Genomic DNA, 16,611 nt, shown 5'->3' with positions numbered 1-16,611 from the left:
CGAAGTAAAGAGAAACAGACTCAAACCAGGAGCTAGAGCGAAATTAGCAGAACAGCACAAAGCATGGCACCTGTAAACACGTCCCCTCGTCGTCTCTCGTGCCTTTTCTTTGACCAGGCCGCTGTTTTCCGTCTCTTTCTATTTAGCTGTCGATCGCCAGAGTTGTGCACAGTGAGAATGCAAATGGTAGAAAAGGACGGCGGAGGACAGTTCGCGACAAAGACAAAAAAACACACGCAAAATTAAAGGCCAAGATCGTAGAAAACAAAACAAGTAGAAAAAGCAAACGAACGCTGTGGTTGCTCATTTGTGTTTTGCTTCTTCTGCCTCGTAATTTCCTTTAACCGTTCGGACTATACGTGACTGAGACATTTTAGTGGCAGACTTTCTTGATTTCCGCCGGATCTATTTCGTCTGAACATTCCCGCTGCAAGGGGCAAACGGGAGGTTGCAACATGCACCAAAAAAAACGAAATTATCTTGATACAAGTCCCTCTCGTACGAGTCCTAAATTAAGCATTGGCGCAAGGGAGTCAAAAGGGCGCCGCGCTGCAGACGGGATGGTGAGCTCGTGAGGTAGGGAGAGACAGGCGGCAACGGACGTGGTGGCCAAGGCTCCTTTTTCTTTGGTCTTTGTCGATGTGCAAGGGACGTCGTTGTTGTATCGTTCCGTTCCCCGTTTGTGCCCACGGAGAAAACCCTCAAGATCTCACCGTCGGCTTAACCAGCGCGGTCGCACAGACTGCTACGTCCTCGTTTCTTGTCATATGCCTCTCGCCCTTGTACGACGTACAACCTGTCACGTTCAAGTTTGCCCGACCGACGCCGGCTCGTCACAACCGGCCCATTCCATGGCCTCTGTTCCTGACTAGTCCACTGACCTGGGGACCTTGGACGAAACTGTCACTTTGCCCATTCGTGCGCCTCCTTCCCCGCGAGTTTGTTCTCGAGTTACGTGTCCGTCTTTTGAAAATGCAAAATCTAGCCTGTGAAAAATAAAAACCCACTTCGATGTCTACCGACGCCGAGAATATTGTTCGTTGCATGCACCGGTTGTCGATCGCAACCAAGGCTTCTTTTGTTGCAGTGCTTTTTTATGGTGGCATGGCTACAATCAACGCCGTAATTGGCGTCGTTCCCAGCAGCGGTTCCCAGCGCCTTGGTGCAATTGTCGCCTTTCAGCTCGCCAGGGATGCCCCCCGTTCGTGTAGAGAGTTAAACGACGCGATGCCTCGATCAATTTTCAATATTTGCCGATCTCTCACCTATTTTCCTGTCGTATCCTGGCAGCACATCTGCTCATCAGTTCGACCCCGAATTCGCTAGCCGGCTGGGACTTGTAGCTACTCCCCTGCATGCACTTTAATTTGTCCCTGCTTGTTTGTTGTGATTATCCAAAGTCGTTTTTTTTCGTTTTTTTTTCGCTGGCTCTGCTCGTCATACGTTTTTGCATCTGTTGTTAATGTGACGAATGGCCCTATTTACTTCGACTGGAGCTGTTCTTAACAGCGCCGCGCACATGGAATTTCTTTCATTGTTCCTCCTTTTTGCTAGCTGGATGAACCCCTGAAAACCTGCCTAGTAAAAGGAGACTTGGCTTTTGCACACCCCCTGTTTACGATCGGAAGGAAGATCACAGAAAAACAGGGTCGATCGATGTGCCAAATGGATTCTTTTCTCTTAGATCTGTTAATTTCTTGACTTTGTCGTCCGGTTAGTTACCATTGGAGTTCATCGTCTGTCCTTGCAGTTTGCTTTGTGTTACTAACAAGATCAGGGAGAAAATATCATTTGGTCGTTGAAATATGGGAGTCTTTTTTAAAAAAATAAATTGTGGTTGTGATGGTGTACTCCTTCAACTTGCTCGGGACTCGTGTACCACACGTTTTCAAGTTCCTGTCTGCCGCTGGTCGCTTGGACGCACGCCCGTAATCTTACTTTTCTCGTTTAAAACAACCCGATGTGATAAAGTGGCCCAAGTGGACGAGCATGTAGTATATCGAATACGTCGAGAGCCATTCCAAAGATGGTATAAAAACTCAAGTTTCAACCAGACCAAGACCGAACTTGGATGTAGCTGAGCTCGCATCGTGAAATTGCAAAATTCTCTTCGATTGTGAGGCCACAGCTTGCCCTCTTTCCATGGTTTAGGCCACTTCAGCTTCGGACGGCAGATCTACGGAGTTGGCACGCTCCGCAATGGTCCGGGAACCTGCGGAGTAAAGTATGCTTGGCAATTATACCCACACACCTTTCCACTCCTTCTTCTGCGAGCAAGAAGAATAAAATGCTCACCCATCAGCCACAGTGGTGGAAGTTCACCTGTTTTGGCCTGGAGCGGCATACATCGTCTTCGCCGTCCCAATATAGCGGGGAAATAAGCAAGCATCAATCCGCCCGTTGTATACCTCATGCATTGAGCGGCTTTCGAAGCATTTACCAGCACGCAGAGAATTGTGCACGATATCCCGCCGACACGTTTGCTCAGCACGCAAAGATCGGAGCAGACAAGTAGCATGCTTGGAGTTCTCCATTCCATTCAGCGACATGTACTTTCTGTTGTTCCTGGCATTCCAAACCTGTTTGATGCCACGCCTTGCTGTCCGGAGCCTGTCGAGCCTTTCCACATGGTTAAATACCCTTTTGGAGCCCAATTTTGTTCGCTTTAGGATAGGATCGTCTACTGTCTTGCTTTGTCTCTGTATCAATCGTTTCTTGTCTCGCTTTGACTCAGCACTCAACACCTTTGGGAGGAAGGGCAGGTAAACCGAAAGTGATCAATGAAAACAAACTGAAACGGCAACCTTCAGAACGACAACCTACGCATCATTTTGACATTGCAAGTGCAAATTAGTAAGATATCTTAACCTGTGCACCACCCATGTATTCACACGTTTTCCCGTGCCCGGGGTCAGCCCTGTCTGTTCCCCCTCCCACACCATACACACTGTCTGCGCATCCGGCAGCCTCCCGCAGCGATCGACAGTTTTGACAAAAGTGCCTACATATATGTTAATATCGACCCACAGGAGGTTGCAGACGTGCAAGAGGCCCGCATGGACAGGAATACACAGTAGATTGCGACTCCTTGTTTGAAAGCTATCCGCGCGCCAGTCATTTCGGCATTAAAGCAAGAAAAGCAGAGCGGGCAATTAACTTTATCCTATCAAAGGCGACAAAAGACGGCAGTATATTCAGGAACAGGTCCCCTTTTTCGACTGTTGCCGGGATTGGGATGCACACCTTCTCAGTGCTTGCGTTTGGAGCATGCACGGTGACGGAGTATGGGCATGCGCCTTTGACGGAATAAATTGGAATGCCGTAGCAAGAGCAGTAGAAAAAAACGAAAAGGAACGAATCAAAGCAGGACAAGAACCTGCCTTCTGGCTGTTGATGCATGACTTGTATGCTTCGTATGATTTCCTTTCCTAACCCATGTTGTCACTCTGTTTGCGCTTTCTTTTCTACCGGTCCCTCTTTCTACCAACATCGCCTCTACAACCGAACCGAGACAACCAACGTATCTTCAGCTTGCGTGTCTTGGACACTTACTGTCTAATGGTCTCCCTTCCGCGATTGGTTCGGCTTGCATGCGGAAGGCGATGTATCAAGTGGTGCTCAGCGACGGACATTGCAGCGGGGAAAGGATGCCGATGTACAGTACATTGACGGGGCTATTCACTTTGTGTGTGTCGTATGTATCTTGCTTGCCTTTGAAAATGAAGAAGCACTCTCAGGTGTTGCATCTCAGATCGAAGTTGCGATGTCTGTTGCTCCCCTTTTTAGCGTTCCTCCACTTTGGGTTGCAAGTACCTTCCGTACCGCCGCCCGCGATCGCTCCTGCCTGCGCGGTGCCTTATTCAGGTCACATAACTTGCTCTATGACAGTTGGAATACGAGTCTGCGCGTCGCACACTACGTAAGGCACGGGGAGGCACCAAACGCACAGGCCCAATGCTGCCCCCATTGCACCCCGCCCTTTCGATAACAACACGCGGCGGCAAGGAGTCGTTGTGTGCTGCCGCTTTCCGTGTATATGCGCTGTTGATTGTCTGGTTCTTTCGCCTTCGTTGGAAGTTGCAACTGCAGTGTTGCAATTGCAACAGTTGCTCTTTCCTTGCTTCTCTTGTGTAAACCCCAAAGTGGATCTCCATGGGCAATGGCGCAAAAGGACAAGATGGGGGCAGGTGCACGTCCTGTTCTGCCCCATGCGCCTGCCCGGTTTGCTAGCAGCTGCCCTCGTTTGCTGCTTCCATTATCCCACGCGTCACCACTCGTCGTCCATTCCTTCCTTCCCTTTGTCGTTGCTGCATTCGTCATTCCCTCCGGTCCGCTCTTTCTGCTTCTGTCGTGTTCCCTTTGCCTCCTCTTTACTTTTATTGCATCCTCCCCCAGTCTCCTTTTCTCTCCTGTTCCCCACATCTTTTCAGCCTCTTTTTCCGCCCCTGTTGGGTGTGCCCTTTTACGCACCCCTTCAAACAAGTATACACCCCGTCTCTATTTTAGTTTCATTCCGCCGTTGGCCCTTTGCTCTCAATTCAACTGCACCAGAGCACCCAAAGCACCAAAAGCGTCTCGACGGCACCGTCTGCAGGTTCCTCTCTTTTCGCACACCTACAGGACCAACCAGCTGCCATTCCAACCATCCATCACGCGCACCAAGTGGGCCCCATTCTAGACATACGACGCAACAAAACGACAAAGTAGAAAGTAAACGACAAAAACAGTCGAAGAAGTCTCAGCGAAAGCGGACTGGGCTGAAGGGGAGTCCAAGGTCAGAAACGGACAGAAAAAGCAACAATACGGGGCGCCCCCAAATTCCCAAAGACCAAAGAAAAGGAACCTCTTTGCTAGCCCGCGAGATTAGCAAGCATGCATATGTTCCGCACTGTGTTATGTCTCTAGTGTTCTGCTCTTTTCGGTCGCCGGGTATCTTCGCGCTCGACCCCCTCTTTGCCTCCTCTCTCACATCGTCGCTTGCTTCTCACCAGCTCTAATGCGCCATTGAGCCCACGAAACACAACCTTTCGGCAACTGTCGAAAGAGACGAACGTCGATAAAGACAAGGGGAAGAGAAAGAAAGAGAGAAAAGAAAAGCAGCTGCAATTTACCAAGATACAGTGCTGTGCACTGAGTACGTCACCCGTCGTACGGCAAGATCGACTTGCAGATGGAGAGCAACCTTGTGGTGGCCTGCTGCACCGAGACCGCCCACCCTCTCGCATTCCCTATAGTCCATCCGCCGCCGCCTCCGCCGCCGCCGCTTCAAGGGCCTCGACGCACTTATTACTGGGCGATCCCTGCAACCTACCAAACTAAAGTTTCTCAAACCTAGACAACCTAGCGCTCCACCTGTCACTTCTCACTCACCTTTCTTCCGTCATCTGGGCGTGGGCTTTGCTTTTTGGCTCTACCCTGTCTCCTCGTTTTTCTATTCTATCTTTTCCTGCGGTGCCTGTGTCTCTCTGATTGTATCGTCAGGTTTCCTTTTCTTCTTTCCTCTTCATTTCTTATCCGCCTCATCTTCCTCCCGCCTCCTTCTTATTCCTCCTTCTACCCTGTCGCTTTCCACTCGTGTCGTTCTTCTCTTCTACCGTCTCTTGTCCCCAGCCGAGCGTTCTCCGTCTTCGTCGCCTGTTCTGTTACCTACTTGAGCAGCGTTTGCAAACCTCCCACCGACGCACCCGCGGCTGCAGGCAAACCGGGCTCACTTCGTCAGGTCTACCCAAGATCCGAGAGCACAACCACCGGACAAAGCAAAGAGGACGCAGCCCGCTGCATTGCTGCCCGCCATGCAGCGCGTTTCCTCTTTGCTCCCGAGCTGGGACAGGGCCAAGGCGGCTGATGGCGCATCCAATCCCGGCAACACAAGCAATACCGGCGGGAACACTACAGCGGCAGCATCAAACGCAGCCGCCAACAGCACCGGCTTCAGCCTTAACAACAACCGCAGCAGCACCAGCAGCAGCATTAGCAACGCCAACAACAACCGGAACAGCAGCAACAGCACACAGCTGCGCAATGGCCGCGGCTTTGCCAAAGTGTTCAGCTGGGCCGACCGCATCGGCGGCCACAAGACGCTGACCGTCTCGCCCAGTATCGCCAATGCTGCCGCCACGCCTTCGCTCTCCGGCCAGATGGGCCGCGAAGCGTACTGGCCTTCGGCGCTCGATCGCGAGTGTGAAAAGGCGGCGCGCATCCTCAAGTCGTTCTGCAGTATGTTGTTGAGGCGCCCTTTTTGATTTTACAACCTTGCTCAATCTTTCTTTCCTTGCTCTTCTCTTCTTGCGCCGGTCCCAGTGCTAACAATCCCCAGCCGATGGTTTTCTCGATGAGGCCGACGCCGCACCAGCCAGCCCGACAAATCGTGCAAGCATGAACAGCCTCACATCCCCGCGCTTACCGCCAAGGCGTTCGGGCGATGCGCCGCCCATGTCGCCCACGAGTGGCCTGACGCCCGCCAAGAGGAAGATTCCACCTCGCATCATCCAAGAGGCCGTGGGCCTCGCCATTTTCTCCTGCATGCGCTCGGGTCTCTGGATGTCCGGCTCGGGCGGCTCTGGCATTCTCATCGCCCGCAAGGCCGACGGCACCTGGTCGCCGCCGTCGGGCATTCTCTTGCACACTTCGACGGTCGCCTTCATGATGGGCGTCGATATCTACGACTGTGTCTTGGTCATCAATAGCGTCGCCGCGCTAGAGCTGTTTACGCGGCCACGCCTCACCCTGGGCACCGACATCCCACTGACTGTTGGGCCGCTCGTCACGATGGGCTTGTTGGAAAACGATGTGCGGTTGAACCATGAGCTCGGAAATACTGTGTTAACGTACCTCAAGGCACGCGGACGCCACAGCCCGGCGCAGCTCGCCGGCTCCCTCGTCACGGAGCGATCCAACGAGAACGAGCGCTTCTACTCCGAAGACGGCGCCGGCAATGGCTCGCAGCCTATTGACATCCTTGACATTCTCGCGGGCAATGTCCGCAAATCCATCCCCGAAATCCTCCCGCTCTTCGAGGCCATCAAGGCCGCCGAGGGTCGAATTGACTTTGACACGGCCACTATGGACCGTCTGTCGCAGCAGCCGGCTCCGGGCGACGCCGATATTGCCGACACCCCGGGTATCCTGACCCCGTCCTCCCCGAACTCCGCCACGTTTGGCATACCCGACGCCGCCGACCCAGACCCCTTTGGCATCATTGCCCTGGAGATGGCCGGCTTGGAGATTCGTGAAGCCGGTTCCAAACACCGGCCTTCAAGCCATCAGTTTGATTACAACAACAACGCAAGTCCCACCAGTCCTATGTTTGCTTCTCGTTTCAGCCGCCAGAGCGCCGATGTCGCCGCCCTGGAGCACGGCAACAACCGGACAAGCTACATGTCCACCCGTACACAAGCTACATCAATGACTGATGCTTGTACACAGACGAACGACGTCACCGGAACCCCAGACACCTCTCTCAGTCCCACCCACTCCGACGACGGCAAAGATGCTCAAGCGAACCACGACAACATCCGCAACAGCTTGGCAAGGAATGTCCCCTCCCCCGTCCCAGAACTGTCTGTGCATGCCACACCCGTCGAGCAACCCGTCGAGCAACCCGTCGAGCAACCCGTCGAGCAACCCGTCGAGCGGCTCGCCGCGCCTGAGGAGCACTCGACCGGACTGGCCATGTCCAATGCCCCGCCGGCTCTGCCGCCAAGGCACCGTCCAGTTCCTGTTCCTGATGCTGTTATGACCGACTCCGCCGCAGACACAACGAATTCAAAGTACCTCAAGGTCGACCGCGGTATCGAAACTGACGAGCAGCTGTCTGATGGTGCCGCGACCCCGGCGACCAGTCACTTTGTGGAGGATGAGCGGAACGAGGATGCTGACGACGAGGACGAGGAGACTGACGGCTTTGGCGACGACGGCGGCAACGAAACGCTGGACGATGCCGCTGATTTCGACGATGGCGACGACGACTTGGACGATGACGACATGGAGGAGGAGCCAGTTATTTTCGAAGTCGCGTCGACTACTGTGCGGCCGGTTCGTGTTGCACCCGCACAGATGGCCACGCAGGTCGCCCAGGTCATCCAAGCCAAGGGCGCACTCGTGAACATCCCCAAGCGCGTTGCGCCGCCCCTGCCGCTGCGAAGCCCCGCCCGGACGTCGAGAGCTAGCAAGAGCGAGTATGGCGACCTCTCTGCCATCGGCAGCCCCTTGCGCAGCTCGTTTCAGAGCAGCGTGACGTCTGATGTCCGCGCCGAGTCACCCGACGTCGCGAATACGAAGCCAGTTGCTGGGTTGGCGGAGTCGGCTATGAAGCGCACGCCTGTTGCTCTTGCCGTTCCTGTCAACGCCGTGGAGAACGAGTCCTCTGTGACCACGTCTGCTTATGAGTCTGCCGCTGACACGACTGTCGCGGAGAAGACGAACACGGTCGACGATGCCGAGGCCCTATCCTCCATTCCCAATGCTTCTGAGCCCACGACGTCGTCGATTGACGACTCCGACCGGGAGCCGCAGACGCCGCGCCCTGATGCTGCCTTTGACGAGGCTCCGGCGGACGCGCAGAAGCAGAACGACGATGACCTGGGTCTTACCACCGACCACCTTCACACATCAACACTGGCGGTTTAAGAGAACGACGACGTGGCTCCCCTCGTGTTGCTGTTGATTTTTTGTCTTGGCACGATCAAGGGTACATGTGGGCTACCGAATGATAATACGACGACAGGAATATGGCTCGACGCACAAGCGTCGACTGCTTCCTGCTTTAATGATTTGGAGACTATGTTTTCAGATACAATGCATATGAAAGGCGAAAGAGGACGTGTACAGATAGACCTGCCCATTTGGGTTGGCGGACCAGGACGGCATTCATACCCGGCGTTAATTGTTTTTGGCTCCTTTGCATATGTTTTCGGTATTTTTCGTCCTCGGAACGGACAAAACGGAGAAAATAAATTAGAGCAAAGCACATCGCTTCTCTGGTTTGGGGCATTTTCTGTATACCCCATTTGCGACGTCTCTCTTTTTTTGTTCCGATTTACTATTTGGTATTTTGAGATTATTGGTAGTCTGGTTATTGGTTATCGGTTATTGGTCACCTTTTATCAGGCATCCTTTGTTTCTTGGAAGAAACACAGCAGTGGCACTTTACTTTGTCCTGCTTTTAATACTATCACGTCGTTACGCCACCTGACAAAAGCTTCTCCCTACCATGATATTTGAAACACTGCATGTCGTACTCTGTAATTGCTTGAGATATTTTGACTACAATGTCCCGGTTGAGGAGTATCGTGTTCTGTCAATTGTTTTGTATCAAATCAAACCAGCCCCTTTGTTGTTTTTGGTACAAAGGTTGGTAGGCTCGAAGCACTACCGTCCCGAATATGGGTTACCAAACATACAAGAATATGACAGAACCTCGAATGTAGAATGAAAAAGATCAAAGAAAAAAGACTCACGCAATAAAACACCAGTCGTCCTTGACCGGGTCCTCGTCCTTGAGGCCGCGCCGTGCATGCACGCGTGAATAAACGATAAAAAGACAGAAAGTAAAATAAAAACAAATAATAAAACATAGAACAATAAGAAACAGCAAATGCCAGCCCCAGGTATGCATCCCATATGCACACACCCTTCTAACATGGAATCTTTTTTTGATCCTCCACTTTGTCTAGCCCGGGCATCCGATTCTATTCGATAAAACACATTGTTTTTCGCTTCTCCTCGTTAGAAATCAAATTCGCCGTCGCCATCCTCGTCGAGACCGGCGCTCTTCCTTGGCCGGCCTCTCTTGCGGGGCTGCTGTGAGCTCGACCGCTGCCGCTTCTTGCGTCCGCCCGGTGTGTTGCCGCCCTTGCGCTTCCGGCCGCGCTCGCGGCCACCGTCGTCTTCGCCGCCACTGGGCGTCGCCGGGTCGTCGTCGTCCATGCCGTTGCCGTCGTCTTCTTCGAGCTTAAAGTCGGAGTCGACCGTCAGCAGCTCCACAAAGGCCTTGCAGCGGGCGGCCATGAGCGCCTCGGAGTCGAGTCCCTTCATAATAGAGCTCATCTCCTCCCAAAACTTGTCGGCCGTTATGCCTTGGACCTTGGTCGGAGCACGCGTCGAGTCGCGCCCGGCGCCCTTGGCCTTGTTGCCTTCGCGCTTGAGGCCGTACTGCCGGCACAGGAACGTACGAGCCTCCCAAAGGCAGAGCAGCACCATGCACCCGGTGGCAATCTGCTTCAGGCGGCGGGGAGCGAGGCCAGGACGGAGGGCAGGCCCAGTTGGTACCGGTTCTGACGTCTCGCCACCCTCGGCGCCGTCAGGGACGACAGGCGTCTCCTTTTGACCACCAGACGGATCGAAAATGTCCGTCTCAATAGTTTGTGAGATGGTGACACCTGTTGTGTGGACGATCCTTTCCATGGTTGAGACGAGCGACTGGAGTTCGGCCACGGTGACAAATTCGAAAAACGCCATATTTTCAATAACGAAGCGAGAAAACTCCAGGTGGTGCGGTGTCTCCTCAGACACGTCCAGCTTGTTCGGTTCAAAGTCGACTTGGCCACACATCTTCTCCAGCATCCGGCCGCGGTTCTTGGACTTGCTGTCTTTGACGACGTCCATCAGATGGTGCAGCTTGGATGTGAACGGTTCCGTCGTGGCGCCGCGGGTGTCGTTGATTACATCTCGTTGGTACTGGAACACAGTCTGCACGGCTTTGACGTATTCACGCTCCAACACCGTCTCGTACTTGTTGTGCAGTGCACGGTGCTCCCGATACGCCAGTTCGGCCATCTTCGGCATTGTCGATGTCTCCAAGGTGATCATTGTCACGCCTGTCTCCTTGGGATGCACGAGACCTTGCCGGCTAATGCTGGCAAGTATCTCGGCAGCCAAATATGCTTCTTCGCTGACCGAGCCAAGCGCAATGCGTGTAATGTCACCCATAAACCGCTGTGTCGTCGCGCTTGCAACATCATCGTGGTTTGTGCCGCCCATGACGGTGAGCTGTCTCTTCTTACCAGCACCCTCGCCGACACGGGCCGACTTCCCAACATCGTTGCGTGCAGCCTTCTGCGCCTTGGGATCAGATCCTGTCTCGGACCGCAGTTCCTCCTTTGTGAGGAACTCCTTTAATGATTGCATGATTTTGACCTCCAGGCTGGGGTCTTGCTGCTTGAATGCAATGTGGAACGATGTATAGACGTTCTTCTCCACAAAGTTGCGCGGCCATGACTGGCAAATCAGACCCATTGCGTCCAGGGCGATGCGCCGGATAGCGAGGGGCCATGGCGGGATAGAAATCGGGCAGAGCGTATCAACCATGAGCTTCGACACGGAGGAGAAGTTGTACGACGGAAACTGCGCCCGGAAGGTCTCGATCTCGCTGTCGAAATCGCAATGCTTACCCGCCATGCCAACAATCAGAGCGTAGCGCAGGAATCTCTTCGCCTTCTTGTCAAAGTCCGAGTCGTTGTCCGTCATCTTTTCTTGATTGACTACGCCGCGGATGGCTGAAATGACAACACGCACGAGCGGTTTTGGGTCTTTCAGAAGGACACTGACCACCCATATACACCCCATCACGTCGTCCAGGAGTGTTCTGCTGACCGCGACAACGCTCGGTAGCAGGTTACTTCTAATCTCCTCCAAGAACGGCTTCATCACGCTTGACAGTTGTGGCAGGACACGGCTGTAGATGACGACGACAGCGCGGGCTGTCGCCATGTCTTGAGCAGTCTTGACGTTCTTCACATTGACAATGTGCGACTTCAAGAGGCGGATCTGCTCAAAGGTAAAGAGCCGCGGGTCTGCTTTGGCAAAGATCATCATCAGTTGGAGTGCCTCGTTTCCAGATGGTATAGATGGATCGTCACTGTCGGGGTTGTCGGCAAGGTCGCACATGATTGCGACAAAACGTTTGCAGACATCAAAGTTCGCCGTCGCCGCCTTGGCCGTGGGCGACAGGATGGTTTGAAAGACTCTGTCAAGGATGGGGGTGATCGACCCGTTTTTCACCGTTTGCAGAATCAGAATGACATGCTCAGTCAACGATGACTTTTCGGCAGTGGTCTCCGTACCGGCCGCGCTGGCGGCCACCGTCTCTGCAAAAGGCGTCACCCAGACTTCTTCGATCGTCTGCCGTGCCAAGTCCCGGACGCCCTCGTCAGGATCCTGAATGCGGTGAAGCAAGCCGTTCGCAATGTCACTGCGGATTTCCTTGGAATGGTTCCGCAAATAGACGTCTCGCGCAATCTTGATGGCACGTTTGCGGACACCGACACCAGAGTCCAGGAAACGATCGATGACGGTCTTGATCATAGTAGACTCCAGATTTGGCCGCAGGATGATAGCGCGGCTGACCAAACCCAGTGCAGAGTCTCGTACTTGCACCGACGAGTCGGCGCAGCATTCGCGGATGAGACGACCGACAATCGACGCTGGGTTGTCGAAAATTGACGGGTCCGTCTCAAGAACTTCTGTGATACTCTTCAAACTCTTGCTGCGGACGGTGGCCTGGTCGCTGCCCATACCCATTGCTAGGATGTTGATGATATCGTTGAAGGAGCCGCCTAGTGGCGATCTCAGAGCAACAATGGCATAGGAGAGCTTTGCCTGCGCCGCGGTAACACCCTTGAAGGCCCGGTTGCCGGCCACTCCACGGTTGTCTTCGATCATGACACGGAGTCGGTAGGCGATTCTGCCAAGGTCTCTATTTTGTCGCTCTAGCACGCGGTTGTCCCGCGCCTTGATGCTGTCATTGCCCTCGCCCTCGTCGCTAGCGGCCGCGGCCGCAGCGGCAGCTGCGGCTGCAGCCTCGGCACGTGTGGAGTACAGACGGCAGACCCGAGCAGCCCAGTCCGCCACAGTATAAGAAATGGCGCCCCGCAAGTGAGGGTCTTGCGAACTCCGGTCCTCGAGGTATTCCAAGGCGGGGGAGAAGGGTCCCTTCCAAGCCAGAAACTCTTCCGCTGGGGGGTTGTCGCCTAGTGCTGCCCCAGCCAGGTCCGACAACAAGCGGTCCAGCTCGTCAGGACCCGTATTCTCCGGCGAGTTTGCAGACTGGTGGATTGTTGACCGCAACTTTGCAAGAGCCGCTCCGATGACACCAAGCTCTTCCAGGGCCATGTTTTTCACAGGTGCTGGGACCTTGTCGTTTTCTGTGAGCTTGAACATGGCCATCATCAGAAGACGAAGAAGAAGCTCTGCAGACGGCCAGTCAGGGGTCTCGAGACATGCTGTGAAGTCCTCGACAAACAGGTCTAAGAGGTTGCGGTATGGGGTGTCGGCTGACTTGGACGACATCTGCGCCCGTTCAACGATGAATTTGATAACGTACTTGGCGTGTACGTACGCCGTGCTGTTCAGGGGCGATGCGGCGTCCGTCAGCTCGGCAATCGAAAGTTCGTGTTCATAAGCGCCTTGCTCTTCCGAGGCGATGGTAGCCACGGGAGCACTGGGCGCTTGGTTGGACTCCTCGGCTTCATTCTCGCTTTTTTCGCCGTCTTCCATAACTTCGTCGACGATGCCAGACGACGACTTTTCCTTCTCAGCCACGCGCCCAGCACTGGCTTGCACAAGGCGCATGATGAGGGCCGATACTGGCTGGATGCTCTTGCCGTCTGCAAGCTTAAACTGTCTGGCACTCAGCTTTCCAACAGGTAGCTTCTCGAGGGAAGTGAGGATATCGTCAAAGATACCACGGCGTTGCATGGGCTTCTTGACAAATATCTGCGACAGCATATCCATGGCCGCTAGGCGCAGGCCGTCAAAGGCCTGAACACCCAGGACGGAGTCGCGCTCGGTGTGCGCGTTTTCGACAAAGATAAGGTGCGAAGCGCAGAACTCGAGCGAGTTGATGACCAGCTCAGACAAGTCGATCGCCTGAACAAGTGTCGTCATGCCAGAGAACAGACGCTGTGCAGCCATGAAGAGAGGCGAGATGGCCTTCTTGTACGACGACAGCTGCTTGAACCGCCGCTCCAGGGGACCAGAGCTGCGCAGCTCTGCAATCGGCACCACGGCATTGTCCATGACAACCTTGAACAGGTCGACGGCCGACTGGATGACATTCTCAGAGTACAACTGTTTGTCTTCGCGGCCACCGGACATAATCTTGAGAGACAGGCGAGCGGCTCGGAGGCCCGTATCGGCAAAACGCAGCAGGGTGACCCATTCGTCGACTTCAGACTCGGTCGCTTCCGTGCTGAGCTTGAGATCGAGGCTGAGAGAATGACGTAAGGCGCCGTCACAGAGGCGCTGCAAGTGTAGAAGATCATCGATGGGTATGTCTGCAAAGCAGCCCAATGTGATGGCCTTTTGCATCGTGCCCTGCGCTTTTCTCAAGGCATGGTCGGTAAGCGTTGGCTCATCATCTGCAGTCAAGGAGATAAGCGGGGCGTTTCCAGGCTGCTTGTTCACATTCATCTCAGCTTCGAAAATGTCCTGGAAAAGACGTAGGAGCTCCTGGAAGGCGGCTTCTGCTCTTTGACGCTGGTCTAAGTCGCTAAAGAAGTCCTGTGCGTTGTCGTCAGGGAGGTCCGCAACAACCTGATAGTCTTGCGGGTTGAAATTGGGCGCAGCTACAAGCTCAATCGATATTGAGCCCTTGGTATCTTGTCCTGTGATGGGGGGCTTTATTGGGGTCTCGTTTTTCGGAACCGGGATGGGCACGGGAGTCTCTTTTGGTACCGAATGTGGACCGTCCGTGATATTTTCGGTCTTCACTGGGGCATCCAGCCCATTTGTCGGCGGCGTAGTGTTGATGGGGCTGTCGTCAACAACAATGGCGTCCGCGGCATACGATGGTGGAAGTGAAGGAATGCTAATCTCAATCTTGGCCATACTATTTTGCGAGTGCGCCTGTGCATTGAGTGAAGTAGTGTCGCCCGCCACGCCGTTGCTGGTGGCGATGTTGCCGTTACCGACAGCACTCTCCTTTGCTTTTGACGACGTGCCCGACTTTTTGGTCGGAGTAGACTTGGTGTTGGGAGTTGTGGATGCCTGGGGGGTGCTGCCGTTGGTGGGCGGCGGCTTGCTCGGAGACTCTGGGCTCGGGTAGCGGAAGGGGATGTTGGCTTTCTCAAACACGGCCTTCGTAATGGGCTTCAAGTTCGATGCAGGGTTCGGTGTCGACAGGTCCGCCGGCGCCGCGCCGTTCGAATCGCCTCCGCTTGCTTGAGGTAACGGCTTGAAGTTGCTGCAATGTGTTAGAAAGGGGATGATCTCAAGCAGTGAAGGGACACCGACGAGAAAGAGGGAGCAGCCGAGACATACAACTGAGGTACCCTGCTGTTGGCTAGGAGCTGGTGCAGGTCGTCCACGCTGCGTCCTGTTAAAGAAGCAGCCTGACCAAACGCATTGTTGTTCAACGTATTGAACTCTTGCTGCGAGACAAGCTGTGACAGTTCGTTAGAAGCCGCCTTCGCTGCCAGGGTGGGGATCGGAATGATGCCTGCACAAAACTAGTCAATGAAACGTCCGTAAAGAGAGTGTAAGCAAAGGGACGGGGGAGACGCACGCGTTTCCAAAGGTGAGATGGAGGTGAAAGGCGAATATGGGAGCGCTTCCCCAAAGGCAAAGGGGCGCATGAACTTTTGCGGGCCGGAGGACGACGGCGGCGGCGGGAGTGCGGGTACTGGTGTGTGGTGAAGGGCCGACGGCGAGATAGTGTTGGCCGACGATGACGAGGCGGCGGAGATGGAGATGGCGAGCGGTTCGGCCTTGGGTAGCTGGGGAAGTGGAGGGTTGGGATTGAGAAGCAACATGCTGGGGTCGATGCCCCCGCTGCCGTTTTGAAATCCATTCTGTTGAGGCTCATGATGCTCGCCGAGCAGGATCCTGGGGTCGGCCATGGCAGGAGCGACTGCGCAGCCCGCCGCGCATGGCAGGTGCGACTATATGGTGTGGTAGGATGGAAGGCGTCGGCGGCCGAGGAGGGAAAGGGCGACGGGGGCGCGGCGTTCGCTTGGCCCAGCGTCCTCAATGGCCGCGTTACGGACAAACGTTGATGGAAGGAGGCTGCCGGCGTCGAAGGAAGGAGCAAAGGTCGTCCTGTTTGCCGGCGCAACAATTTGGTGAAACAGGAAAGAGCAAACCGTCGCGGCCTGTCGGAGGAGGGTAAAGGAGCGTATGCCAACCAGAGGAATGTCGTGTAAAGTCAAGCAACGTCTTTCCCGGTCAGTGAGGTGCGATTCTCGATGCTCCGATGGCAGAGGCAGGATTGCTGGCTGGTGGATTGTCAAAGGGAGGAAACCGAGAAACAACTCCGGGAGTTGCTGTGAACTGTAGTGTACAGACGGGGCCGAGCATGGGCCAAAGTTGGGGGTGGAAGGGGCTGTTCCAGCGAATGAGCGCGCTAGACTCTCACTGCGCGGCATGGGGTTGGAAAGGCAGGAGCCAGCCAATAGTGGGCCTCGTGTGGATCACCACTGTGCAGCTGCGGCAGAGTGGCCCGTGCATAATCGATGCTACCCAAATTTGTGGAGACTAACCTTTTGGTGAAAAGGCGGAAAGAGCATGTGGTAATACGGTGTATAAAATTTAGATACGGCAGAAAAAAAGTTGGCATTTCGAGGTCAAGCATCTCACTGAAGAGTTTCGTTTCCGAGCTTCTGCTTCACGGACGCA

At 54.5% G+C, this 16,611-nt stretch overlaps 2 protein-coding genes across 2 annotated transcripts; one reads left to right on the top strand and one right to left on the bottom strand.

Annotated features, from left to right (window-relative positions):
* Nucleotides 1-5,792: 5,792 nt before the first annotated feature.
* On the top strand, nt 5,793-8,628 carry SPBR_03595 (uncharacterized protein; the record flags this gene model as incomplete). Its single annotated transcript, XM_040761885.1, has 2 exons — nt 5,793-6,216; nt 6,317-8,628. The coding sequence occupies 2 exons, from the start codon at nt 5,793-5,795 to the stop codon at nt 8,626-8,628; spliced, it is 2,736 nt and encodes a 911-aa protein (XP_040622805.1).
* A 1,098-nt stretch (nt 8,629-9,726) lies between these two features.
* On the bottom strand, nt 9,727-15,836 carry SPBR_03558 (cohesin loading factor subunit SCC2; the record flags this gene model as incomplete). Its single annotated transcript, XM_040761849.1, has 3 exons — nt 9,727-15,181; nt 15,259-15,436; nt 15,503-15,836. 3 exons carry the CDS (start codon nt 15,834-15,836, stop codon nt 9,727-9,729), a joined length of 5,967 nt encoding a protein of 1,988 aa, XP_040622804.1.
* Nucleotides 15,837-16,611: the final 775 nt, after the last annotated feature.

This window comes from Sporothrix brasiliensis (genome assembly GCF_000820605.1).
Source record: "Sporothrix brasiliensis 5110 chromosome Unknown Cont14, whole genome shotgun sequence".
In the NCBI taxonomy this organism is placed as follows: Eukaryota; Fungi; Ascomycota; class Sordariomycetes; order Ophiostomatales; family Ophiostomataceae; genus Sporothrix; species Sporothrix brasiliensis.
This window is presented reverse-complemented; position numbering and strand designations above follow the sequence as displayed.